Source organism: Ooceraea biroi, chromosome 14 (assembly GCF_003672135.1).
Source record: "Ooceraea biroi isolate clonal line C1 chromosome 14, Obir_v5.4, whole genome shotgun sequence".
Lineage (NCBI taxonomy): Eukaryota > Metazoa > Arthropoda > Insecta > Hymenoptera > Formicidae > Ooceraea > Ooceraea biroi.
The window spans coordinates 5,750,872-5,778,332 of record NC_039519.1 but is presented as its reverse complement, the minus strand read 5'-3'; the positions used below and the strand labels follow the sequence as shown (position 1 = coordinate 5,778,332).

At 39.1% G+C, this 27,461-nt stretch overlaps 4 protein-coding genes across 8 annotated transcripts in view; 2 read left to right on the top strand and 2 right to left on the bottom strand.

The window, feature by feature from the left end:
- The window catches only part of LOC105282445 (papilin), a 152,885-nt gene extending 142,090 nt beyond the window's left edge, over positions 1-10,795 (top strand). For 2 of the 4 annotated variants that reach the window (XM_011344400.3, XM_011344396.3), the window contains exons 24-39: positions 1,206-1,562; positions 1,807-1,983; positions 2,161-2,340; positions 4,233-4,403; positions 4,894-5,109; positions 5,185-5,355; positions 5,470-5,880; positions 6,047-6,259; positions 6,395-6,562; positions 7,274-7,513; positions 7,715-8,034; positions 8,196-8,346; positions 8,699-9,220; positions 9,675-9,830; positions 9,941-10,054; positions 10,140-10,795. In XM_011344400.3, the coding sequence (XP_011342702.2) occupies positions 1,206-1,562; positions 1,807-1,983; positions 2,161-2,340; positions 4,233-4,403; positions 4,894-5,109; positions 5,185-5,355; positions 5,470-5,880; positions 6,047-6,259; positions 6,395-6,562; positions 7,274-7,513; positions 7,715-8,034; positions 8,196-8,346; positions 8,699-9,220; positions 9,675-9,830; positions 9,941-10,054; positions 10,140-10,342 (3,770 nt within the window). In that variant the 3' untranslated portion in view covers positions 10,343-10,795. The remainder of the gene's footprint in view (positions 1-1,205; positions 1,563-1,806; positions 1,984-2,160; positions 2,341-4,232; positions 4,404-4,893; positions 5,110-5,184; positions 5,356-5,469; positions 5,881-6,046; positions 6,260-6,394; positions 6,563-7,273; positions 7,514-7,714; positions 8,035-8,195; positions 8,347-8,698; positions 9,221-9,674; positions 9,831-9,940; positions 10,055-10,139) is intronic. The other 2 variants (XM_011344397.3, XM_011344399.3) reach the window with 2 other exon arrangements.
- On the top strand, positions 2,419-3,845 carry LOC113563363 (kunitz-type serine protease inhibitor kunitoxin-Phi1-like). The gene is given in 1 exon segment (XM_026974850.1): positions 2,419-3,845. A coding segment is annotated over 1 exon segment (501 nt). The 5' UTR covers positions 2,419-3,001; the 3' UTR covers positions 3,503-3,845.
- Positions 10,796-15,596: 4,801 nt separating the features above from the next.
- On the bottom strand, positions 15,597-19,835 carry LOC105282442 (potassium/sodium hyperpolarization-activated cyclic nucleotide-gated channel 2). Its single transcript, XM_020032682.1, has 4 exons — positions 19,664-19,835; positions 19,303-19,494; positions 15,952-16,175; positions 15,597-15,878 (listed from the first exon to the last, which is right to left on the bottom strand). Exons 1-4 carry the CDS (start codon positions 19,833-19,835, stop codon positions 15,597-15,599), a joined length of 870 nt encoding a protein of 289 aa, XP_019888241.1.
- Positions 19,836-21,332: 1,497 nt separating this feature from the next.
- LOC105282441 (two pore potassium channel protein sup-9) lies at positions 21,333-24,846 on the bottom strand. Of its 2 annotated transcripts, none has more exons than XM_011344391.3 (5): positions 24,399-24,845; positions 24,139-24,294; positions 23,609-23,952; positions 23,407-23,528; positions 21,333-23,337 (listed from the first exon to the last, which is right to left on the bottom strand). In XM_011344391.3, the coding sequence occupies exons 1-5, from the start codon at positions 24,523-24,525 to the stop codon at positions 23,043-23,045; spliced, it is 1,044 nt and encodes a 347-aa protein (XP_011342693.1). In that variant the 5' UTR covers positions 24,526-24,845; the 3' UTR covers positions 21,333-23,042. The 2 variants fall into 2 exon arrangements, with proteins under 2 accessions (XP_011342693.1, XP_011342694.1); XM_011344392.3 differs by having other exon boundaries at positions 23,073-23,337; positions 23,411-23,528; positions 24,399-24,846.
- Positions 24,847-27,461: the final 2,615 nt, after the last annotated feature.

Sequence of the window (27,461 nt, the reverse complement as noted above, 5' to 3'; positions counted from 1 at the left end):
GCATGGAGCAATGTTCGGAGAATACGCGGGTGCGGTAAGACTTCCCATTCGAGCTCTAATAGTGTTTGTTTCACTGATAACGCAACGTGAGGTCGAGCGTTGTCACGAAGAAGAATCACTTTCCGTCGTTTACTCGCAATTGGTGGTCGTTTTTGGTCCAATGCTTGCTTCAACTTGTACAATTGGTGTCGATAACGATCAGCCGTGACACTCTCGTGCGGATTTAACAGCTCATAGTACACTATCCCACCAAATACAGAGCATTACTTTTGAACCGTGAATATTGCGTCTCGGAGTGGATGTTGATGGTTCGCCTGGATCCACCCATGATTTTCTGCGTTTCGGATTATCAAAATAGATCCACTTTTCATCCCCAGTAACAATCCGAGACAAAAGACTCTTCTTTTTTTGCCTGGCGATCAACGAAATGGTTCGCAATGGCACTTTCCGATAATTCATGTCGAACCCATTTCCCTTATTTCTGAATTTTTCCCATTTCATGTAAATGTTTGGTAACTGTTGTACGATCAACATTTAATGCTCTGGCAAGTTCTGAAGTGGATCGTGTTGGATTTTCGTGCAATAATGCTTGGAAATCTGCATTTTCAAGCTTTCTTGGTTGTCCCGAGCGTTCTTTGTCCTTCGCATCAGTATCACCACTTTTAAAGCGTCTAAACCAGTATTCACACATCTTAATTGATGGGGCAGAATCACCATAAGTTTCCACAAGAATTCTATAACCGTCAGCCGCAGTTTTCTTTTGATTAAAAAACAAAAGCAACGCATGTCGAAAATGCTGTTTCGGAAGTTGCATTTTTACGATGATATAAACACGACTGTTATTGCATCTATTGCTATAATGCTACTAAATGTCATGGATAATGTCAAGACTGTAAGAAACAACAGTTATCGGAAACAGCTATTGGAACAAACTGACACTACAGCCATCTGTTGCAAAACCCTCAAAACTAAATCACACTCCTAATAGAATTAAATTGTCGAGAATGATGCAGCTAAATTAATTGTTAAAAAATTAACAATTCATAATTAAGCTGTTAAAATTTTTAACTAATGCAAAAATAATAATATGATAGTAATAGGACAGTAATTTAATATTTAGATAATAAGAAAATAATAATATAATATTTTAATAACAATTATACAAATCAATAACACTGCAATGCGCTGCGTGCCGATGTTAACAGGCTGCGGATGTGAGAACACGAAATACAAGTGCTGCTCGGACGGCAGGACACCTGCTAAAGGGCCGAACTTCGCTGGATGCACCTGCGACGCATCACAATTCGGATGTTGTCCGGATGGAATCGAGGAAGCTCAAGGCGAGAACTTCGAGGGTTGTCTGACGATGCCGATGATGCCGGGTGCGGCGTGTGGCTTGAAGAAGGACAGAGGTTCCTGCCGGGACTTCACCGTCAAGTGGTTCTACGATACCGATTATGGTGGCTGCTCGAGATTCTGGTACGGAGGCTGCGAGGGTAACGAAAATCGATTTAAAACACAGGAAGAGTGCAAAGAAGTTTGCGTTCAGCCGAAAGGAAAAGGTAATTACTTGAAAATATTTATTAAAATGGCTGTCTAACTGTAAATGAAAGAAAGAAACATCTGCACTTTGCTAATACATGTTATATATCTTTTTTATGTAAAAATGAAAATTTTATCAGGAAATTAAGACTGCTTTTCTTTTACAAATTTATATTTAGAACGAATTTTTTACAAATAAACGAATTATATTAGTAAAGTTTGAAGCATCGCGTTAAAACAGAAAACTATCGATTTACTTCGCAGCTGCTTGCTTCTTGCCGAAAATCGCTGGTCCTTGCGAAGGATATCACCCGAAGTGGTATTATGATGCCGACAGGAAGCAGTGCGGTCAATTTATTTACGGCGGTTGCCTCGGTAATGCTAATAAGTTCGAAACTAGGGAAGAGTGCGCAGAACTTTGCGTCACGCCAGATGATATCGGTAAGACTCTACCCATACTGGCGGAGATCACCCGCGGTTAAGCTGTTTTGTGAGAAATATGTATTTAAACTTTGTCTTTAAATTTCGCTTTGGATTTAATTTGATATTAAACAGGATGTACCTCGTGTGTTAGAATTTACAGAACTAATTAACAATTAAGTTTGTCATTTCATACAGATTCCTGCGATCAGCCGAAGGAACAAGGTCCTTGCGCAGGCAATTTCACAAGGTGGTACTTCAATAAAGAAGCGCAGACTTGCGAACAGTTCATTTACGGCGGTTGCAAAGCGAACGACAACAACTTCCCAACGGAAATCGCTTGTCATCAGCAGTGCTTACAACCAGGTCGGAGAAAAGGTATGTTATTTATTGTCACTCTACGCTTTCTTTATGTGTGCGTTACAATTCCGTGTATTTTATATACGTAAATTGCTAGTTTATTTGCACGATATCGATCGCAGAAAAGGATTTAAGTTAAATTGTTTGATCTAATTACTTAGGACATCTTCGCTATCGATGAAATTACATAATAATTTTCTTAAAAGATTGATTTCAAGTCTGGGGATTAACGAAATTTAATTGCAGTAGTATCTATAATTATAGGAATGCTGGCGATGGGGTATTTACCGATTTAATATTTCTAGTAATGACAACTAACTTTAACAGATTCTAACAATAGTCGAGGCGTATTCTCTCCTTAACGTAATTCTAACTAATCCATAATTTTCTATTACTACATTCGCATTCGGAGAGAATTGTATAACTAATCTTTCTATTATAAGTACTTTTCAACGACATACCAAGATATGATTATTACCGCAGTAGTGAATTAAAAAAATTGAAACGATTAAATGATTGAGAAAGAATCTGCAATATGCATATTACAAAATGAGATGAATACGATAATATTTAATAAAATTAACATCACTTTTAGCAAATTTAATAATATTTACAGTTTTGAATAAAATAAACTCATCGTGGTTACGCCGCTAATAAACGGGGCGTACTTTTATCGAGAATGATTGGCACTCCGAGCGTGTTCAAGTAATTCGAAACTCTGCTCCTTGCCACCGATATTAGTTCTAAACGTCAGTTACGGGGATCGGCTCGACCGCACAGTGATGGACGAACTTTTGCAGTAAAACTGCCTGACGTGTGCGCCTTGAAGAGAGATCCCGGACCCTGTCCGGGCTCGGCATTGCGCTGGTATTACGATGCCGAGTGTGGCACTTGTAGGCAATTTGTTTACGGCGGTTGTAAAGGCAACGCCAATAAATTCCGTACTCTTGCTGCCTGCCAGCAACGTTGCCCTTCACAAGGTACTGATAACAGCAGCAGAAAAAGATCTCACTGCTTCATGGTGACATGGGACATGTCATGGGATAAATCACGATGCGATCACGATTCACGTGTTAGCTTTCACGCAGTTTTTGTTCCGCAGGCACGCTTTCACTTGCATAATTGTAATGCACAATTTTTAGAAATTCTTCAACACTTAAACATTTTATTATATAGTTAGAGAAAAAACGATTTTTATTCCTCAATTTTTTTATACACAAGTTTTCTTTAAACCTTGTGTCATAATTAACTCTGAAATAATCTGCGCACCTTTGGCACAACTGAGATCTAATCTTATCGGAATTAAATACAAAATGTTAAATGTAATAATTAATATTATGCTCCGCATACCATAAATTTTATTAACATAATTAATTTTCTAAATAAGACATATTTAAATATTCAAAGATAAAAGAAATTAGATTCGTATTTTTCTACTGTGATTATTACGGAATATCGAAATATACAGGGTGAGGCACCTAAAACGGGCCACCTGAATATCTCGGCTGTTATTGGTGATAGAAAAAAATGTGTCAGACCAAACTTGCATGGTTTCGAAGGATACATAATTTGTTCTAAATAGTTTTTTATTAGGTGGACGCGTAGAGGTCATATGAAGGTCAACTTCGTTGTTTTAAATGGTATGATATGTTTTTTTACGTACCATCTAGTAAAGGGTTTGAAGATGCGCACATTGATCTACGGGTCAAAATCATTAAAGGTCACTGATAAATAATGTTAATAATTTTACTGAAAGTTTAGTTAAGTGTTAAACTATTTGATTAATAATAGAAGTAAGGAATTTTTCAAACTAACGGTATGTAGAATAACTTGGGCTGAAATAGAGGGAACAGAATTGAGATTAACATAGGATTAACTTTGCATGATATAATAATTAATACGATTAACAGATAGTTGTACGTTGCCGCGGGCGGAGGGCACATGCACGGAGAAGCAATCTCGATGGTACTTTGATCAATCGGAGAATCGTTGCATGCCATTCTATTATACTGGCTGTGGTGGCAATAAAAATAACTTTGAATCTAGAGACGCATGCGAGTCTGATTGTCCGCCTAAAATCGGTAAGATTTCCTTCACTTACGCCTTTTCTCCACATTAAATCTCATTACTTCTGAAACTGTTATTTCTTTCCGCACTGTTTACTGCATTAATAATACAAATTGTCTTTTTTATGGAATGCACGAAAGAAATTTAATTAGAAATTTAAATTAAATTTAGTTGCATGATTTATATATATTATATCACACAAAATACATCTATATCATTCTTTTATAATAAAAAATTATATATATATATATCATTAATAGCGTTGATCTCTCAAATTAATAACTACTTTTTATTAAAATTTTTTGAGTTCTCTTTATTACAGATATAGTAACATCTCACTTAAAGTATTTATGAAACAAGAATTTTTTTTCGAGAAGAGGGATTCTATTTCCTTGCTTTGATTTTTATGTTATATAATATTTTACTTGATCACCATTGACAGGCAAAATTCTTTAAGAAAAAATTACATGCGTGAAAACACAATTTTTAAATTTCTAAACATAGAACAAGACATTTGTCTGCTGCCGGCTCTCATGGGAGACTGCCATAATTACACTCAACGATGGTATTATGACTCCTACGAGCAGCAATGCCGAAAGTTCTATTACGGTGGATGCGGCGCAAATGAGAATAACTTCCTGACCCAGCAGGACTGCGTCAACAGGTGCGAAACGGCCGTCACCACGCCGCCACCTTTGAGACACCTCGAGTTCCGAACTGGTAATGTTTCCTATAACGACCCCAGAAATTGTCCGCAAGTGACAAATACCGTTGACCTATTATCGGATATTCCAGAATTCTGCTTCCTGCCTGATGAACATGGTCCCTGCTCTGAGAATCAAATCAAATGGTTCTACGATAGTCGCGACGGCGTGTGCAAGCAGTTCTATTACGGTGGCTGTCAGAGTAACGGTAACAACTTTAATCGTCGTGAGGAGTGCGAATATCGCTGCGGAGAAGTTCAAAGTACGTATGATGGAAAACGATGCGTAAAATGATAATTAATGATAATTCAGGTACTTAATTCTATTTTTTCTCTTCCCTTGAATATTATCTAAAGAGAAATGGCGAAAATTTCAGATCCTTGCACGCTACCAAAGGTGGTCGGTCCCTGCAGCGGCTCCTTGAAGCAATTCTACTATGACTATCGCTCTGATTCCTGCTTCGAGTTCGATTACAGTGGCTGCGAGGGCAATAAGAATCGTTTCCAAGATAGGGAATCTTGTGAGAGGAAGTGCAAGCAGCATCCACCTGCCGTTACACCACTGGTTACTCAAACGATGAGAACTCCGTCGATTGGAGAACCGAAGAGTCCCATCTGCTTGGCGTCAGCTGATTACGGTGATTGCGACGGTTCTATCACCGCATATTATTACGACGTGGAACATCAGATGTGTCAGGCATTCATTTACGGTGGCTGCGGTGGCAATGCCAACAGATTCCAGACAGAGGAACAGTGCGAGCGACTCTGCGGAAGGTTCCATGGACAAGGTGAGAATGATAATGCACTTGGAAATGATTGTATTAATTATTACTGAATTAACAAATTTTATTTATATTTCTTTCGCTTCGCGTTAAAACCACGAATTTATCTACGATAAAACTTCTTTAGGGAAATTAATATAATTAATTAAGGTTTAATTAATGATCTTTACAGACATGTGCAATCTTCCTATGGATTCTGGTCCGTGCAGAGGCGCTTTCCGCAAGTATTACTACGAACCGAGCTCACGTGCCTGCCGTGAATTTATTTATGGTGGATGCGACGGCAATGCGAACCGATTCAGTACCGTCTCCGAATGCGAGTCCATTTGCGTACATCAGGAGGAGCCTTTACCCGCCGGAAACGACACCAGCGCATCGAATCTGTGTATGTAAATTTAACTTATTATTTTCCGATCGTTTCCTTTCTCAAACGACAATTCCTTCGAACTGTATTAATTGTCATGGCATTGCCATGGAATTTATCAAGCTTCAAGTAATAGTCTTTATGGTGGTGATACAGCGATCTGTAAAGAACCAGTTGATAGTGGATCCTGCACGTCCGGTGCCACGAAACGATTCTACTTCGACGAGGAATATCAAAGCTGTCGGGCGTTTATTTATACCGGATGCGGTGGCAATCGCAATAGATTCAAGACTTTCGAATCTTGTATTAATACTTGTCTTAGGAGTAAGTCCTGGAAGACTGCTACCAAGTTTTTTATTCTTTTGATGTTTTTGCAAATATCTCATCTTTCAGCTTTGTAGTAGTGTCTAGCATATATTTGGCTCCTGTGTACATATATGTTAGCATTTTTGTATTTTTATATCTAGTTCTACATATTTTTTACGCTTTTCGATTTATTCGCAATTCTTCGTTCACGCATTTCGATTCTTCCATCTACCAATTGATCCACTACATCCTTAATTTTTCATTTGCGATTCATTGCTTATGTTTTATCATAGCAATCAAATTTATATTACCTGAAACTTTTTACTCTTTCTTTCTTTTATGATTAATATTTAATGCAAAGATATTGATATACGTACGTGTGCGTGCGTGTATATGCGACAAAATTACAAATAAATCCATTAGATAAATTACTGTAAATGTGGCTTCCGTTATGGAATATGCGATTTATTTCAAATAATTCGTAACAATTTTTAACCATTTTTCACGTTCACCGACATTTGACGTAAACTATGAAAAAGAAACTTACGAAATTTTCTGTGAAAACATTTTAAATATCGCATTGCTTACATTTCTTTTCTCAATCTGCTGTAATATATAAATTATGTGGAGCAATATAAATCGACAGCTTTCTTTTTTATTTTCTTGTCAAGATACTTAATCCTACAGAAAAGAGCAAAATTTTTTATTTTTTATAATGCATGGTTACAGCGAGCAACGAGATAGATGTGGACGCAACCGATAAGAAAGATCAATGCGCAGAGGCTAAAGAGGAATGTAATATCATTCGTTGTCCATATGGCAAGGAACAATACGTAGATCCGCAGGACTGTGAACGTTGCCGTTGCGTTGATCCCTGCAGGGCACAGATCTGTCCTGATGGTACTCGTTGCACCATTACGCTAGTCGCTACGCAAGACGGTACAGAATACAAGAGCGTTTGTCAATCAAGTAAGTACCATTGACAATATAAAACAAATTACTGTAAGCAATTTTAACTTTTAAAGTACAGAAAAAATTCTTTTGTTTGAAATAAAATTAAATTGCTGGAATAAATCGTCAGGGGGCAGATTAAAATATATTTTTGGAAATGGCGTTATGTATTGCGAGCAACTTGTAAAATGGAACAATAAAATTTCGTTGTCCTTGCAGTCACCAAACCTGGTCATTGTCCAAGAGTATCCAACAGCACGAGGTGCGAGCAAGAATGTGTCACAGACGCGGATTGTCCCGGAGAATCGAAATGTTGCGACAGCGGTTGCGGTACGTCCTGCTTGGAACCCGCGCCGGAAGAACCTCCGGCAACGACACTGCGACCTGTTACACCACCGCAATATGGTGGCGAACCTGCGGCGATTCAACAACCCGAAGAGCCTCGTGTTAGCGCGCAAGAGGGTGGATATGTCACTTTGAAATGCGTCGCTCTGGGCACTCCCAGGCCAACCATCACGTGGAGAAAGGATACCACATTGGTAATTATTAAATTCTTTTTTAAATAGTTTTATTATTAATTATTTTACATAATTAATTTCAAGAAATAATATATACTTATGGGGTGTCTCAATACTTGGCCATAATCAAATGATTGTTCTTAGTTGTTCAAGTTATAAAACATTAAATATCAATGCTTTAGATTGGACCTTCCGAGAAGAGGCGGCGCATATTGCTCGATGGATCTCTTCAGGTCATCAATTTGTACACTTACGACAGAGGAACTTACGTGTGCACCGCTGATAACGGTTTAGGACCACCAGTAAGAGCGGAGTACCAATTGGATGTCACTGGTACGTATAGAATCCACTTCTGCCGAGGAATGACTATATTGCAACTTTAGATAGATTAACATTTACTAGATTACTGTGCGGTGTGGAATTCACATTAATTTAATTAGTTGTGAATGTCTTGCTCACACTAGATATTCCATTTAACGTTGCTCTGTTCGCTAAATGATCGATGCGTCGTATAGGATTGTCTTAGTCAGATGCTTAGCGACTGTCGTGAAGCGAATTTAACAATATCTTCTTTCATTGATTAAAACGGATGACGGGATTGATCTTACGGTTTTTCTGGTGACGGTACGATTAACACCTCTGCCTCTAAACGTCACGCATGCACCTTTTCTCTTGCACTCTTTAGAACCGCGCGAGCTCGCCGTCGACATCATCGGAGAGCCCGACACTACTATAACGGTGACGTTAAACTCGCCGATAACCCTGCATTGTTACGCTATGGGGTGGCCAAGGCCGATTGTTACTTGGTGGCGCGGCGACCGAATGTTGCCCCTGCTCTCGGAAAATTATGAGCAGGACAATGACTATAGCCTCCTGATACGCTCGGTAACTCTGACGAGTCTCGGTATTTACACCTGTCAAGCGTTCAATGGTATCGGCAATAGACCGGCCTCCTGGTCGGCGACCGTGCAGGCGATCGGGCCCGTCTACAATGTTAAGCCCGAGCATGAGGAGTACACCAAGTACCTCGTTCAACCCCCGAGGAGACCCACTACCGAAAAACCACAATATCCTTATCGACCCACCAGGACGCAATCTCCTGAAAATCAGACCTACGCCCCTCTTTACACGACAAAACCGCATTACATTCCACACGTTATCCCTCTTGAACCAACTACTGCTGAACCCGGTGGCGCTAGGTTCAAAGGTGAGACTACGCTGGTCTATTTTTATGTGGCTGGTATATTTTTAGTTTGGTTGCGCTGATCATTGTGTTAAATCTATCCAGATGTGAGACTTTTCATGAAGCTGACAAGTCAATAAATATTTATTCTCTGCTGAATCTCTCAGATCTTTTATTTTTGTTGTTAATCACAATGATAGTGTAACCGAATTGTTCTCGGTTATTCCGTTCTTACTAATATTTGAGTTACATTGCATTGTTATTGCTTGGAGCTGTTATAACAGACTGCTTGTTGGCTGTTTTAAACACATGCTAAAAATATAATACAATTATCAATGTTTCTTATCGTTAGGAATAAACGTATTTGACGTAAGTATAAAGTAAAACTTTTGCATTTTCTTGCTACATAAAATAAATTATTATATTTGATTACACAATAAAATTATTGTATAAGTATTAATGAATTCGATTTGCACAGTTCCGGTGAAAGTCAACGTATCGGTAGAACAAACGCAATTCCCTGAAGGCAGTGACATAAGTATCGGTTGCACAGTGGATGGTTACCCGATTCCGCGTGTGCTCTGGTATAAGGACGACAAACTCATTCAAACGGACAATCGAATCAAGATTTCCGGTACGATACAATAAATAATAATGTATCCCTTTGACAGATATGAGTTCAAGTTACAAATAATCTATAGAATAATAATGACAATTTATATTAATTGTAATTTTCATGTTCAGAACTCAATCGGCTTATCATTAGTGATGCGAATCGAGAGGATTCCGGCCGATATCGATGCGAAGCAAGCAACGAGTACTCTACGGATTCCAACAGCGTTGATATACGCGTAGCTGGTGAGTGATTCTCCAGCCTGCAGCAGCCTCCTCCACTCTGCTACCTCGATCAGCGTTCGATTTTAATTCTGCCGTGTCCTTTCAGGCATCTTCATTCATCCGCATTGCCAGGACAACACGTTCTTCGCCAACTGCGAGCTCATCGTGTCGGCCAAATATTGCACGCACAAGTACTACGCGAAATTCTGCTGCCGATCGTGCACGGAGGCCGGCCAGCTGCCGGCGAGAGGGCCCCACATCGACAACACGAGAAGAAGAAGGAGATCCATTCTGCGAATGCTCGTCTAAGAAATCGCGAAATCGACTCTTCGGTATTTCCGACGCACGTGATAGCACATATCGATTCTGAATTGTGGCTGGCGGGATTCGCGATGGAGAAAGACCTGGGTGGAGGAGGAGGAATCATCTCACTGCACGCGCCCACCTGCCGCTCTCGGACTTGCCGAATAATCGACTCGTTAACTCACTGCCAAAGCCTTAGAGCGTTTATACATAGATATAATGTATGCATACGAGTTTCGTGCGCGTGTCCCATCGAAGTGCGCGAAACCGACACCGCGCGATCTCGCCTTTCGACGTTTCTATCCATGTATATACGATCTGACGCTGCAAATCCTAGTCCGACGGAGCCATATTATAGGCGGGTTAATTACCTTGTTCTTAAGAGATCAGTGGAAACGTCGCGACGCCGCGCGTGTCTCTCACAAGTAACACTACCCAAGTGTCACACGCCGATTTTGATAAGCTTTGAATATGTTGTTGTCTAGGTCAAAATATGAGATACATATTTTTTTATATCGGCCCATTTTGCCATTAAGGGGGTGAAACACCCTCTTGAAAAAAATCGGGTTTTATATTTCTTAGCGAATACCGTCGAAACAATAAAACATATAAGAAAAAGTTTCAAGTAAAAGTTTTATGGATTCTAATGTACTTTATAACAGTGCAATCATATTTTTCGAAATTCCTTTCCCCCTCCACAATTTTTGAAAATTTTAAAATTTATCTTTCAGCAAAACTTCAAGCATATTTAACGACAATTCAACCATATATGATAAGGTCATATTCTGAAAACGCATTTTTCAAAAATAAGCTAAAAGTACCTCTATATCGCTACATACGCGCCCCGTCCGTATTCTCGTATTTAATACGCTAGTTACTCCTGGCAACAGTTTTTTCGCACAGAGATAACAATGCAGTCGGGGGATTACTTTTAATTAACAAAATAAGTCAGGTTCTCGCCCTCTGCCGGACCCAGAAATGATCAACGTAGAGCTGACAAGAAAATTTTACTTTTTTTATTTTTTTCAATATTTCTAAATTTGTTTGTTTTTTTCTCTATAATTGCATATATACTAACATTTCTTATAAATTAACATATATTTGTGTGTGTGTGTGTGTGTATAAAACCCGATTTTTTTCAAGAGGGTGTTTCACCCCCTTAATGGCAAAACGGGCCGATATAAAAAAATATGTATCTCATATTTTGACCTAGACAACAACATATTCAAAGCTTATCAAAATCGGCGTGTGACACTTGGGTAGTGTTACTTGTCAGATGACATCCCCCGCGATGCTGATAATATCGGCTCATTAAACGCGGCGTGACTCGCGGATCGTGTTATCGAATCTGCGGGAAAAATATTGTTTCTCGACTCTTCCAAATATATTTTGCATGCCGTAGCACTCGTAATTCTGTTAACCGTCGAATTATAATTATGATTTCTTGCACGAACCCCTTATTTGTGACAGATCAGCGCCGAAGATTCGATAATTCCCGCATGATCTTGAGGGCACGATCGCGATCTAAAGTAACTTCGATCGATGTGACGATACAGCGTGGCCATTTTTTTTCATGCGTCATGGTGAAGCCAAATAATGCGTGCACGTTGGAATGAGAAAACAAAATGATACGATAAAGTTTCCTCGCGTGAGATATCGCGCGAGGCGGGATTCTTCTTCCTCATGTTGTGGGCGCACTATGCTGCGTGACTAAAAAAGGGAACTTGTACCTACTTGTATTAAGCATATACGCACACGTTACGTTGTACAATATAAATAGTTTATTATTCAATATGCCATTTATACTCTATGATATTGTTATTATACTTGTTTCTTATAAATACTCGCATACATATATTGCCATAATACGCGCGCCGCCGCCAATTCGTTACGTCAATCTTCCCTCAGAAAAGAGAGAGAGTCCATTTAAGAGTTTACTTCCTGAAAACTGCTGCTGTTAACAGTAAAAGTCTCTAATGAAAAGAGTTTCTATTTTCTGTTTTATGTTCATTTGAAAATTTTCTCCATTGTAGAATGCTTTTTTTTCGTGAAGAAAGAAAACTCAAATGGACCTACAAGTTTGACTCGACATTTAAGAATTTTTACTCGAATCGTGCGTCTCTCTCTGCGATAAACGTAGATTTAAACCTGATTCTAAATGTCTACCTGAAATCTCGAAAGTGAAGCTCTGTTCAATAATACGAAAATCAGCGAGTACACGAAAGCACACACGAACGCGTAATTCTATTTCTGCGTGCGGCATGATCTTGCAATATCGTTGTGCGTCGCGCTGCGCTCACTCGTTGTTGCGTGACACGTTATATATACAGTAATCGATTTTCTATCTTACCCAACAGTCAGTCATGCCGTGTGCAAATACGTTGCATTTAATGTTTGTTCCTGGAGCACTTCAATCGCAATTAATTAATTAAATACTTACGATCGCTAGACGCGTCGTCACTTATGATATATCGGGTAGATCATAGGAATACCGGTTGATTAGAAGGATAAACGAGATGAGACGAGAGAAAAGGTACCAAAACGCATTTATGTACACACGTCGTAAGCGTAAGTCGTGAGATCGTTACCGATCAGAATCGATGTATCACGAGCCTCTAGGATGACTCTCTTGATTGTTCCGTACTTGCACCGATTCAGTCGCAGTAAAACGCAGTGCCTTATTAGATGACCTTCGAAAGGATTGGGGAAAGAGTGCTGAATATGCGCGACGTCTTGTTAGTGTAAATAGCGTATACCATGTACCCTCATACTTCTTCCCGAAACGATACGTGTTATACATTTGGTGCCAATGTGTGAAATATAGATTAGATCCATCCGGATAACGTTTTCATTCACCCAGAATTCAGTCGCGAACGAGCATAGCATAGACGAAGATATTAAGTACTCTTCTCCTCTGTGCCCCTCTAGATACGACCAAAAAATCATGTAAGATCGTTATAGCGAGAGAAGTAGACTAAGGTGCATTGATTCGCGTAGTAGCGAATATATATATTTATTAATATTACTATTATAATAATATTATATATATTATATGTATATAATATTATAATATAAATGTGTAATATTAATATATATATATAGTAATATTAATATATATATATATATATATATACAGGGTGTTTCCTAAGTAAGTAGACAAACTTAAGGAGGATATTCCTTGGCTTATTTTAAGAAGAAAAGGTCATATAAACATATGTCCTAAACTGCTTTGTTTTCCAAAAAAAGTACATCACTGTTTTCGTTCACTTTTCGGATAGCGTGCTTTTGCAGTACGAGTCAACAAATTTCAACAGATCTCAGAAATCGCATAATGGATGGATATGAAAGAATACGTAACACTCCAGGTATTTTTGAGCGTGTACGTCAATCAATGGAAAGGAGAGTCGAGGCGTGTATCATGGCTGCAGGTGGACATTTTCAGCAGTTACTGTGATGTTATTATTTTTCTTTTTAGTTACTATTTTCTTTTTCGTTATAATTTTTCTTTTTGGTTACTATTGTTTTTCATTTGTTTCATTTGCAATAACACAAACTGTTCTATAATAAACGAAAAGTGAACGAAAACAGTGATGTACTTTTTTGGAAAACAAAGCAGTTTAGGACATACGTTTATATGACCTTTTCTTCTTAAAATAAGCCAAGGAATATCCTTCTTAAGTTTGTCTACTTACTTAGGAAACACCCTGTATATTAATATTATATTAATAATATATATATATTCGCTACCACGCGAATCAATGCACCTTAGTGTACCATGTAACGTAGTGATTCAGTGTTAATTAACAGTCTAGTAAGTATACGTAGACAGTCGACGTCGATCAGCCGTTCCCACAGATTCGGTATCGGCTACACGAGAAGAGAAACGACGGAGAAAGCACAAGAACGGAGTCTCGTATCAACCCATTAAAGGCCATATAATTATAATATAAATATTGTCTGATTATAAAAAAATATTAATAAAATCTGATTATATAATATTATTATGATTATATAAAAAAATATTAATAAAATCTGATTATTTTTTACTTCCTAGAAATCTCGGATCATTATCAGATAATTTATATTTCTACATTGAACACTTTGGCTGACTTAATATCTAAAAATTCAGAAAATTTAGAAATTATTATTATTTATTATTCGTTTAGTTTTAATCCTAAAAATTGTGCCCCACGAGAGATATTGGCCATTAATGGGTTGAGAATCGTAAGGCACATCCTAGGCGTACGTCAGCCCGTGCTAGTTCGTTCGATCGTCAACGATCATTTATGTCGTGTGATTCGAGGGACGCGCAGTCGTCTTTCTCCCGAAAAAACGGGTGTTTCGCCGTGTGGTTTTACGCGTAAATGTGTATATAATTTTCGCACGCACCTCGTTTATAATTTACCGTCGCGTTCGTCAACAACATATCCCAACAGCACGGCATTATCTTGTATATGTGTGACAACGATATCCGTAGGTACGACCGTGATGCATCTCGCAATACGTTACGATTAGATCGTGGATGCAGACGATTAGCACCGTGATTTGTGCAGGCTCTCCTTTAGAACTTATCTCGCAATGAAAAGATCTCGCGGGTAACGTCGGTTATTGACAATTATTGCTTCCGTTTCTGCTGATGATACATCGGCGAAAATTCATCACGATCGATACTACGGGTCTTGACACGAAGCTGACCTCTGCAGAAGAGATTTGCCAAAAACAAGAAAAAAGAAGAGTATCACGATTCATATCCCTCATGCATTATATCGATAGAATTATAGCTCCTCACGACAGTGCTATCGTAAAGTCTCTTTAGCAGATGTAATTGTAACTATAAGTACCTTAGAAGTTACGATTAATATATATATATATATTATATATTATATATATATATATATACATATAATTTTAAAATAAAAGTAGACATAAATGAATGCTACAATATGATTATTGTATGGACAATAATAATATAAGGTCCTTAAATATATGATTACACGATCAGTACGGTTATTATTTTGCGGCAACAGAAAACTGAACTGTCTTTTACTGAATCATACCTCTAATTACTTGCTTGCTTTGCGATAATTGCAATTCTCTTACACAATACAGTAATACGGAAAATTATTAATCAAGGAGAGACGATACATACTCTTATTTTAAATAATTAAAGACAAGGCAATCCACGCAAACGATTAATTAAGCAGACAAAAATCTATACGTATATAACTTTGATTAACGACTAAAAATTAAATATTTAAAGTTAAGTTTTCTCCTTAAGGCGTAATCCTCGCAAATTATTAGGTCGCATCATGAAACGCTTGTGTTGTTCCTCGATTCTGACAGTTCTCTCCACACGTTCCGTGGCGATGCGCTCGATCTCCGCGAATAACTCGCTGTTCACATCTATACATTGACGAAAATCTTTACGATCAAGTCGATAGACCTCGCATACCTCGATCGCAATGACGCTAGCAACCCTTCGTTGATCCGCCACCAGGAGCGCGACTTCACCGAAATGGGCACCGTCATCCAGATGGCATATCTTGAAATCACAGAAAACGATTTCTTTCTTGTAATAAACAAACGTTGAGCGACGTTTCGATCGAAGAATCTACCTCTTTTCCAGTTGGCGTCAAAACTGTCACAGTACCGGACGACAGGAAGAACATGCAGTCACCCTGGGCACCAGCTTTGACGATTACATCATTTGGTAGATACAATTCGAACTTCAAATTCTTCACTATTGACTGCAGAATGTTTTTCGGCAGATTCTTGAAGATCGCCACATTCTCGATTAATCGTCGACAGGAATGAAGCGCAGTTTCTTCACGGAGTGGTTCTAAAGAAATCACATTTAATATCAAAAATCCCAGTAAGCAAACTGTCAGCAGTATGTCGACAGATTGGCAGCAGATTCAGTCAGAATAATGCAACAGATCCGGTACCATCTGCGTCCGCATTAAGCTTGTGTTCTGCCAGCAGATCCTGCTAACATGATCTGACAGCAGATTGGCGACAGAAACCGAGCAGAGCCTGCCGACATAACCTGGCGGCAGATTGGCGGCAGAAATAGAGCAGGATCTGCGCAGCGTAGTTGGCAGCAGATTGGGAGCAGAAACCGAACAGAGCCTGCCGACATAACCTGGCGGCAGATTGGCGGCAGAAATAGAGCAGGATCTGCGCAGCGTAGTTGGCAGCAGATTGGGAGCAGAAACCGAACAGAGCCTGCCGACATAACCTGGCGGCAGATTGGCGGCAGAAATAGAGCAGGATCTGCGCAGCGTAGTTGGCAGCAGATTGGGAGCAGAAACCGAACAGAGCCTGCCGACATAACCTGGCGGCAGATTGGCGGCAGAAATAGAGCAGGATCTGCGCAGCGTAGTTGGCAGCAGATTGGGAGCAGAAACCGAACAGAGCCTGCCGACATAACCTGGCGGCAGATTGGCGGCAGAAATAGAGCAGGATCTGCGCAGCGTAGTTGGCAGCAGATTGGGAGCAGAAACCGAGCAGAGCCTGCCGACATAACCTGGCGGCAGATTGGCGGCAGAAATAGAACAGGATCTGCGCAGCGTAGTTGGCAGCAGATTGGCGACAGAAACCGAGCAGAGCCTGCCGACATAACCTGGCGGCAGATTGGCGGCAGAAATAGAGCAGGATCTGTGCAGCGTAGTTGGCAGCAGATTGGCGACAGAAACCGAGCAGAGCCTGCCGACATAACCTGGCGGCAGATTGGCGGCAGAAATAGAGCAGGATCTGCGCAGTGTAGTTGGCAGCAGATTGGGAGCAGAAATCGAGCAGGCTCTGCGAGAAAGTGCCGTAGTAGTACAAATTTATTGGAGCAATATTGGTTAACAATATAAATCTAATTTTTTATGTGGGGTATGAATTAATTTCTTATATTGGTCCACTATTGTAAAGTAATCTGTTTTTTTAATCAATACTTAATTTGATTAAAGGGGCAAATTTAATGCCTTCAGATTGCTTGCGGCGTGTGTGGACGTTGTCCATGAGAACCTCTGTGCCGCAAGTGCAAAATTCTTAGAAAAATTAATATTATTATGTCAAGACGCGTATATTAACTTATTATATTGGGTTGTTCGGAAAGTAATTTCGTTTTTCACAAAGAGATGTCGTTAGTCGCGTTCCTCGATACTTAACCTTACTCTAAGCGGCAAATTCGTTTTATATTTTGACAACTGACATTTCAGACGTTATTTAGTATCTTATTGTGTTGCGATCTGTCAAGTAATTCTTTTTTGGCATCACATCAAACATGGAAAATCAAAGTGAGCATTTTCGTAATATTTTGCTCTTTTACTACCGAAAGGGTAAAAATGCAGTGCAAGCGAGAAAAAAAATTGTGTGCCGTGTACGGAGAAGATGTATTGAGTGAACGTCAGTGTCAGAATTGGTTTTCGAAATTTCGTACTGGAAATTTCGATTTGAAAGATGCACCACGTTCAGGTCGGCCAATTAAAGCTGATGACGAGAAAATAAAGGCTCTGGTGGATGCAAACCGTCGCATAACAACACGCGAAATTGCTAAAAAGTTAAATTTATCGAATTCGACTGTTTACGATCATTTGAAACGCCTTGGATTCGTTTCAAAGCTCGATATTTGGGTTCCACACAATTTAAAGGAAATTGACTTGATTCGACGCATTACCATCTGCGATTCATTGTTGAAACGTGAAGAAAATGAACCATTTTTGAAGCGAATCATAACTGAAGATGGAAAATGGATTGTTTACAACAATGTTAAGCGAAAACGATCATGGTCCAGGCAAGATGAACCTGCTCAATCGACATCCAAGGCAGATATTCATCAAAAGAAGATCATGCTTTCTGTATGGTGGGATTGGAAGGGAATCGTATTTTTCGAGTTACTACCAAGCAATCAGACGGATGATTCGAAAGTGTATTGTCGTCAGCTGGATGAATTGGATGCTGCCATCAAGCAGAAGCGACCAGAATTGGCGAATAGGAAAGGTGTCGTATTCCATCACGACAATGCCAGACCACACACAAGTTTGGTCACTCGCCAGAAGCTTTTACAGCTTGGATGGGATGTGCTACCACACCCACCATACTCTCCTGATCTGGCACCATCCGATTACCATTTGTTCCGGTCTCTACAAAATTCTTTGAACAATGTAAACTTCGATTCAAATGAAGGCGTCAAAAATCACTTGCTTCAATTTTTTGTCAATTAGGAGAAGGACTTCTATGAGCGTGGAATCTTAAAGTTGCCAGAAAGATGACGAAAGGTAGTGGAACAAAATGGCCAATACATCACTGAATAAAATTTATTCTAAATATGAAAAAACCGCCTTTCATTTTTCCTTGAAAAAACGAAATAACTTTCCGAACAACCCAATATAACTGTCAGGCTAAATCTTAACGTCGAGTAAGAACTCGACATGTTCACCACCTAGCGGTGCGGAGCGAAAACGCATATTCCTAGCCGTGTAAATTTGAATAGTGTCAAAAGCTGCAGATCCTGTTCGGTTTCTGCCGCCAACCTGGCGCCAGGTTATGTCGGCAGGCTCTGTTCGGTTTCTGTCGCCAATCTGCTGCCAACTACACTGCGCAGATCCTGCTCTATTTCTGCCGCCAATCTGCCGCCAGGTTATGTCGGCAGGCTCTGTTCAGTTTCTGCCGCCAATCTGCTGTCAGATCATGTTATAAGCAGAATCTGCTGGCAGAACACAAGCTTAATGCGGACACAGATGGTACCGGATCCGTTGCATTATTCTGCTTCATATCTGCTGCCAATCTGTCGGCATACTGCTGACAGTGTGCTTACTGGGTGGATTTTGTACCCAATCTGTGGCCTCTCTGCTCACATATTTTGTCGAACAGATTTTGCCAATGTCTGTTCTTCGCAGGTTTGGCTGACTGGGATATAGGAAAAGAGGATATCCACATGGCATTGATAAAAATTTCGCAATCAATTTACCGATTACCTGTCAAGTCTGCTAGAATTCGTTTCTCTCGAAAGTAGCTATTCTTGAAACGGTAATAGTAATAAGCTAAGAGACGTTTTTTCATGTGCGGCAATAACTGTTTCTGTATCGTATACGCTTTTAATTGATCCACTAGCTCTTGATATTTCGATTCGGATGTTTTTTTAGCAGCCCTCATACGAAGAAACATGACTAACACAAATAAAATGATAAATAAATCATCTTAAAATAAAATTATTTAAATAATAATAAAAAATAATAATTCGGAATAATATCATTTAAAAATAATATCTGAGACAGAATCACAAACTAAACCAAATACTCTAATAATAAAATATTCTCTTTGATAAATATGCCTTACCCAACATGTAGCATACAATAAATCTGCCGATAATCATAAGACTGCTATTTAAAATGATGGGACCATCTCTCTCGGGTACAAATAAGCCATAGCCACTAGCTAACATATTTTCAAGCACGATAAACAAGGCGTTCTTAAATCGAAATTTGAGACTATGATCGTCCAATCTCATCATCCAACAATCCTCGCATTTCTTTTCATACATATTAAATTATATTCATACATAATTTATAATTATAAGTTTAAAGTATGCCTGAATATAAAAACGTTGGAAATTTTCGCATAATTTAAAATTGTCGATATGCTTACGTCCGGCGGGATGTTGAGAAAATATATTACTAAAATTGGTATCAAGTAACATAAGCAGGATAACCAAAAGATTAAGTATATTCCCAGCAACAGCGTGGCACATAATTCATAATTAAAATTGTTCACGTTAAAATGCTGAAATAAGAAATATTCTCGATAATATTGTTGCATACTTTTTTTTCTCGTAGAGAAAGATATTACCATTAATAGATAATAAATGTTCAAGTTGAGAGTATAATAACGTATTAACTTCAGAAAAGGGATAATATTGAGTAAAATGATGATGTAATACGGATTGTCCCCCGGAAGTCTTCGCCAGGGCAATGTTATATAATTGTACGGTAGCGACGATAGAACATCAGGCACGAGAAATCCTTTGAGGTAAGATCTACGGAGCACAGATTTATTTAATAAATTAATTTAAATTAATGAAAAACGACTTCTCAAGTAAAATTAAATTTGCATATAAAATATCTCACATAACTATTTTAGTAGGTTTTAACTCGACGGATGTACTTTTCTCATCGTAATATCCTGTAATGCAGTTAAGCAATATATCCAACCAGCAGATCGCATAAATCGGAATATTTACTTTATCCAGACGAATTAATTCGTAATCCATTACGACGAAGCAAATCATGAAAGGAATTGTCAGAAAGGCGATCAAGTATACTGTCATCATCAATATATCCCACAAAAATCTATAAATTTTCTTGTTCAGAAAAATCTTTTAAGTGCACGACAAAAATATAAAGACAAACATTAAATATAAGTTCATAAGATCTTCCTGAATTTTTGATTAAAAAATTATGTACAGACCGAGAACATATTAAAATGTACCTGACGTAACTGAATGGATGTATTATCCACCAATGCTTCAGTTTAGCGTGTCGCCTTCTCTCAGCAGTCACTACAGCAGTGCTATCCATGTAATGATTACATTTGGGAGTATATTTGCTGACACTGCACCACACTTTCCATACATTTTTTAATGTCAATGGCTTTATAACTACGAAAGGGAAATTGTCTTCTTGCCTCGGAGGTAGCTGACACGTATGTTTGATCATCATTTAATGTTGGAAATCAACTTCCCATTATTAATGTAGAATTTGCATTAGGTTAGATGAATTATAATTGGCATTTGTTTAAGCTCAAAGAGAAATCTTCTATTGTCTTTCGGAAATTATCAGTAGCGAAATATATAATTTTATAATTTTTATAACTACGAGTATACGATTTACACTTTTTCAACTTTTTTCAAATAGATAAATGTTTCAATAGGAATAATCTAATTATAAGTTTATTATTAAATTAAAATTTATCTCGGCAATGAAAAAGGGTAGAATTATGAAAACAAATATTTATTATGACACACATGGCGCATTTGTATTTGTTATAAATAAATTCACATTAAAAAATATAGATATACGGGGTGTGTCTACTATATCTATTGCGTTGTTTAGAGCGTCTATTTCAATTTTGTGAAATATTGTGCATGTATTACGTTCCGGAAAGGATCAAATTTTTACGATATTGTACATATTGTTTAACTGGAACACTGTTTCACAGAACAAACCTTCAGGTTATAACAACTTGTGCGCATGTCGATCACATCTTGTATTTGAGATAAAATACATAGCGAGGCATGTAACAAAAAAATACTACTTAACATAAAATATTCTGATTACACTCATTTTGCACCTCATCTAAGGCGATTTATTACAAGTGAAACATAAATTAAACATCAAAATGCAACATTTGTTTCTAATAAAAATTGTCACGCTTATTGTATATTTCTCATTATAATTTCACTTTTTTGCAAAAAAGTCAAAGACATTATGTAAAAATGTAATTAAAAAAAATTGATTTAACTAAGCAAGAAAACAAAGATTTCCGATAAGAAAACTTGGATTTAATTTGAACTATCAGTCTTCCTGGGTATTCCTGCATTTTATTTTACTTTATAAACATCTTAAAAAAATACAAGTCGCGATACATCCACATGTACAATCTGTTTTGCAATCTGATTATGCAAGTGATCGTGTCAAATTGTTTGAGGCAATATTTCTTTACGTTTACGGGTACAAATATGGAAATATGTATATAACATTATTCTACTGAGGCCTGAATATTGTTCTATCATGTTATATTCATATATATAATTCTTGCGATACTGCATTCTCTTGCTAGAGGTTCTCAAATCTATTTTGTGGCATAAAGTAACTTAGAAAAATACTTTGTGCGTGGATTAAGATATAATTTGCAATAGCTACACTTACAAATATTTAAAAAACATGATATACCGTTTTTAAATACATAACAAATATAATAATTACGAAAATATTTAGGTTTAACGTTAGTTTGGTTAAATTTAAAAACCTCTAGATTATCAAACAATCTTCACATACACATTACGCTATCTTATAACACATTGATAATACTACTACCTGTAAATGCAGGTGTCTATCAATATAATCCGCGTATGAACTCGCATATGCCACTTGTGACGTAATAGAAATATTTCACTTTTTTGCGGTCTTGCGACAGTCACTATATGAATAGCCGAACGCATTGATCAACATTTCGTACCAACGTTTACTAAAGCAGTTATTACGATGTCACTCGTCGTCATCCGATGAGTCGACTGTAACACGCAGATTACACATACAACGTCCGTATATTCAAATACGGAGACGATCAACATTAATTATCAAAACGCATCAACTTCGGGAGTATATATCGACACGACGTCGGGAAATGCAGCAGGAACACGTTATTCAAGTATCCCTCGCCTTATTTAATTCGTCGGAGAACAATCAACAGTCAACGTCCCGTTTATCAAATACTACATGCTATCGGAGTTGTCGAATTAATTTTACTTTCCACGAGGTAAGGGAAGTCTTTACCGGAAGTTACTGGTTCTTCGCGGGCATGTCACAACCGCGTCGGTATTTTCCCTTTCGGGGAGTCTTGTGCGGGGAATCGGGTCTTATACATCGATGCCGAGCAATTCGCGGCTGTCGGCCTTCAAGAATCGACGACGTAGACTGCGACGACGAAACTCCCTCCATCAGACGGATGCACGCTTCACCCGGAGGCTGGCGGAGGTCAAGGATGGCCGGTAGCCCTGATATCCCGTGGGATCCAGCAGCTCAGAATTTGCCGGACCAAGGCACGTACAGGAGCACACGCTCACGCAGTCGTCCGTGTCATGCACAATCGGTGTGTGGCTGGCCACGAGTCTTCCGTTCACCGCCACGAGCTCGCCGTCCAGGGTAAGAAGGTGGTGCGAAGCACATTGCAACTCAGCGTCGTCGCGACGCATATCACAAGCGTCTCTAGTTGGGGAATCTGATTTGACAGTCCTTTATTTTGTTGTGCAGCCACAGTTCAACGAAATAAAGTCGTATTAAGAAAAGTCGAAATATACTCACTCACTCGTCATGAAACGCAGCACGAGCAAATTAATACTAGCGGCGACCACGGCCAAGCCGAACAAGATGAAGATCAAACTTAGGATCACGTATCCAGGATTGTTGGAAAGCGCTTGATCGTTCTACAAAATGGTACACTTCTTTCTCACCGCGGTTTTATAAAGAAGAGCCCAGTTGAGATTAAGAAGCTAGTGAGATTTACCTGAAGAGCGACGTAGTCGCCGAAACCTATGGTCGTGAGCGTCACGAAACAGTAGTAAAAGCTGTCGAAGTAACTCCAACCCTCGTATCTCGAAAATACTGCAGCGCCTGTCGTGATGATTATGCTCGACAGCATACCAGTCGCCAACATGAGATTCATTTCTGTAGCTTCAGTCTTCTGACACCTGAGATACGTCTTCGCTTTCTTGATTATGACCGACGCGAATTTATTCAATCGCTCGCCGATGCTCTGGAACATCACCAGCCCTAAAGGGATTCCCACCATTGCGTACGCCATGCAGAACGCTTTTCCACCTACGGTCACTGGAGTGGAATGCCCGTAACCTTGCAGCAAATTATAAAAATTCTATATTGATAAGAGTCATGAATATATTTTTGTAATAACTTGAATATACAATTTTAAATTAAAATAAATTAAAATAAATTAAATTAAAATAAGAGCCTGTAGTTTTAAGAATGATTTTGCAATGAGTGACAATTTTCAAGATTCTTAAAAGTGCGGGCACTTACCGATCATGGCTAATACTAAAGTGGCAAAATAGAAGGCACCCGCGAATTTCCACTGCGGACCCGCTTTGTGCGGCTTATTCTCTATTATCACGATTTCGACCATCTTGTAGTCCTCCGGTGTGATGTTGTACTTCTTTATCATATTACGGCGGATCTCTGCAGTGGCGTTCGCCGCCGCGCGGGATGGCAGAAATAATGAATTATCAATTATCGATCTGAATAAAAATATCTGCCGACGCAAACAGTGAGACGGGACTCACCCGAGAGAAATTCCCAGCGTCTCTTCTCGGTGTCCGACTCGAGGGCGTCAAACACCGCTGCGCCTATGAGGAGGTACGTGAACGTGCACACTACCAGCGACAAAGTCCTGACGTTCTGTCTCTTCATCTTCGCCGTTTTGTCCCCGCAAGAATTCCACGCGCGCCTGTACGCGCAGGCACGCTACACGATCCAAAATTCAACGATCACGCACCCTCAACGAACTCGCCGAGATTTCCCCTGGCAGCAGCGTTCCGCGCACATTCATACGATGGAACACCCCGGGCACTCCGCGACATACAAATGAATATTTATCCCGCACCGGATAAGCGGATGCCGATGCGAAGGCTATCGATTTATCCTGCATATCACGTGAAACGGGCTTGTTGAGAAGTCGGGACGCTGCGAGAGCGTGCGGGAGACTGCGAACGTTGCACGCTACCCGCCCCAAGTATTGATCGCCAACCGGAAGGGTGCAGGAAGGGCTCGTGGAGAAACGCTGCTGCTGATCTCTTCATAGAGGCATATAAAGATCGTACAGACAGCCCCCGGTGGTAACTTAGCTGATAACGCACTGTCGACTGATAACTGGCACGTGATAACTGCGATTCTATTGCGGTCCAGTAGCATGAGGTTTTTCATCGCGACAGTAGTTACATTGTTGAATCTGTCTCTTGCAAAGTACCCATCGATGTGAACGAAGCATCGACTTTGCAAGCTGAATCTACCGCTGATAACACGGCAATCTGCGCATTGCAATTTATCTGTAACTTTAATAAGCTTTTTACTTTTTTAACGGGATCCTGAAGTCTGCTTTGAAGACGAAATATTCATTTCTTTTCAAACGCTTTATGTTGGCTCTTTGTTGGCTGCGGAAATAAAAATATGATAAGGCAATTTGTTGTGTTATATCAATTGTATTATTTAATTGTTTCAAACTTGTATATTAAATTATAGAATATTATATTAATTTTATTATGTAAATAAAATAAAGCGTAATAAATATTTTATACCAGATGCGCTTTGCAAATGTACTCTGGTGAATGAAATATTTTATAATATAGAGGCAATTCGTGAGATCATTGCTTTAATAAATATTTCGCACCAGATGCACATTGCAAGTGCATTCTGATTAAGAAAAAAAATCGGAGAGACGATGATATCCTTATTTCTTGATCCATGTTGCTTTGCAAGACATGAATCTGACGATATTTAGCGTCAGTTACGTCATGAACATTAACTAACGTTGACCTCTTTGTTTGATGCAATTTTAACGACGCAATGATGGATCGATGAATAAAGAAAGGAAGAAAGAGAAAGAAGGAAGAGGAGATTACACATCGTATTTTTACGATGAACCAAAATAGCTGGTGGCTACTATAGTGATGAGGACAGGATTCTTCGTAGCAAGAAGTGTCATATATCAACGACGATCGGCGCAAATGTTTGATGAAGAAAACGGCCCTGCCGATGTGCTGAGTTTATTATTGCTTGACTATAAATAGAAATATATCTCTCATTTGAGAGGCAACGGGAAGTAAAACATATATGGATTATTCTAGATTACATTTACATAAGCTTACAAGTAAAAGTTAAAATATCCAAATAGCAGAGAATTAAAAATAATTCACAATTATAAAAATTGCACAATTATAAAACGTTACGAGGAACAATAAAATGCCGACGGTCCAAAATCGAAATCTCACAAATATCGTCGTGATTCTCTGAAATTGGATTATGTAAAAGATTAGTCCTGGCAGTGATAAAATATTTTACGTTTCCCGTCAATTCCTCATTTCATCGAACTCGGATGTTCGATGAAATGAGAAATTGACGGGAAACGTAAAACGGATGATACTTTACAGTGCTCGGATGCACTGTCTGCTGCTACGTCACTGTCCGCTACAACATCACGTCAATACGCAGGATTTTACGCAGTCCGAGTACGTTCAATCTCAGAAATTGCGGCAGGCTGTAGCACCGTTTCCATGTTTCCGTAAATTATTGGATTCTCGCTCTCGCAATTCGGATACGCGCACCGACATGAATTCGGTCGCTGCGCTACACGTATGAAAAATCGAAAAGTTAGTCGCGAAAAACATTAGGTGGATTTTCGCGAGGAATTATCGTTTCATCGACCCTTCAGCAAAACTATCTATAGTTTAAATAAAACTGAAACTTTCGTGTCTATTTCGTTTGTCCACGCGTCATGCAAAAACGGCTGACCCGATTTTCACCGGAAAATTGTAGCGTAGGCAATCTAACTTGGAATTTAGGTAACGCATGTCGCACGATCTATCCGATGGAGAAAGTGACGCGGCGAAGTTTGCTACGGAATTACCAACAGCGAGCTTGCTATTGACTTCATGACATAACAAGTTATGGAATGAAAATTGTAGGGAATCGAGAAATACTTGTAACTTGTACGAGTCCTTAATACAGGGTGTCCCGAATTTAAATGTCCAAACTTCGGGAGCGTGTAGGGGATGATAAATGAAAAATAAAAAGTCCTTAGAGATATGCTCGTTTTTACTTCGTTTTGGAAAAATCGCAAAAAAGAAAACGTAGATTTCATGCAGCGATGACTCGTCGCTCCGGAATTCTTCTGTTTGAAAATCGGCGCCGCGCATACTCTCGCACTTCCTTTGTTTGTTTACATTTCTGCTTCTCTCCTATAAATTCGTCAGTTACTCATCAGAAGCCACCGAGTGAATTACTCCTGTCACAATGCCGCGTACATGTTCTAACGTTGAATATGCTGATATGGTTTTCGATTAAACGCAGCCGGATATACAGATTTTTTGGAGACAGACTTCCGTAATTATTTAGAAGACATCCGCCTGCAACAACGGATCGAGATGTGGTGTCCAGCTCATTATGGCAGAACTACTCGAGCTTGGCTAGACAGGCATTATCCACGAAGATGGATTGGACGTGGAGGAGTAGTATCTTGGCCACCTCGATCACCTGATCTGACACCAGTGGACTTCTTTGTGTGGGGGGCCCTGAAGCAGGAAGTTTATTCGTTGCCAGTCACCTCAAGAGAGCAATTAAGAGACCGAATC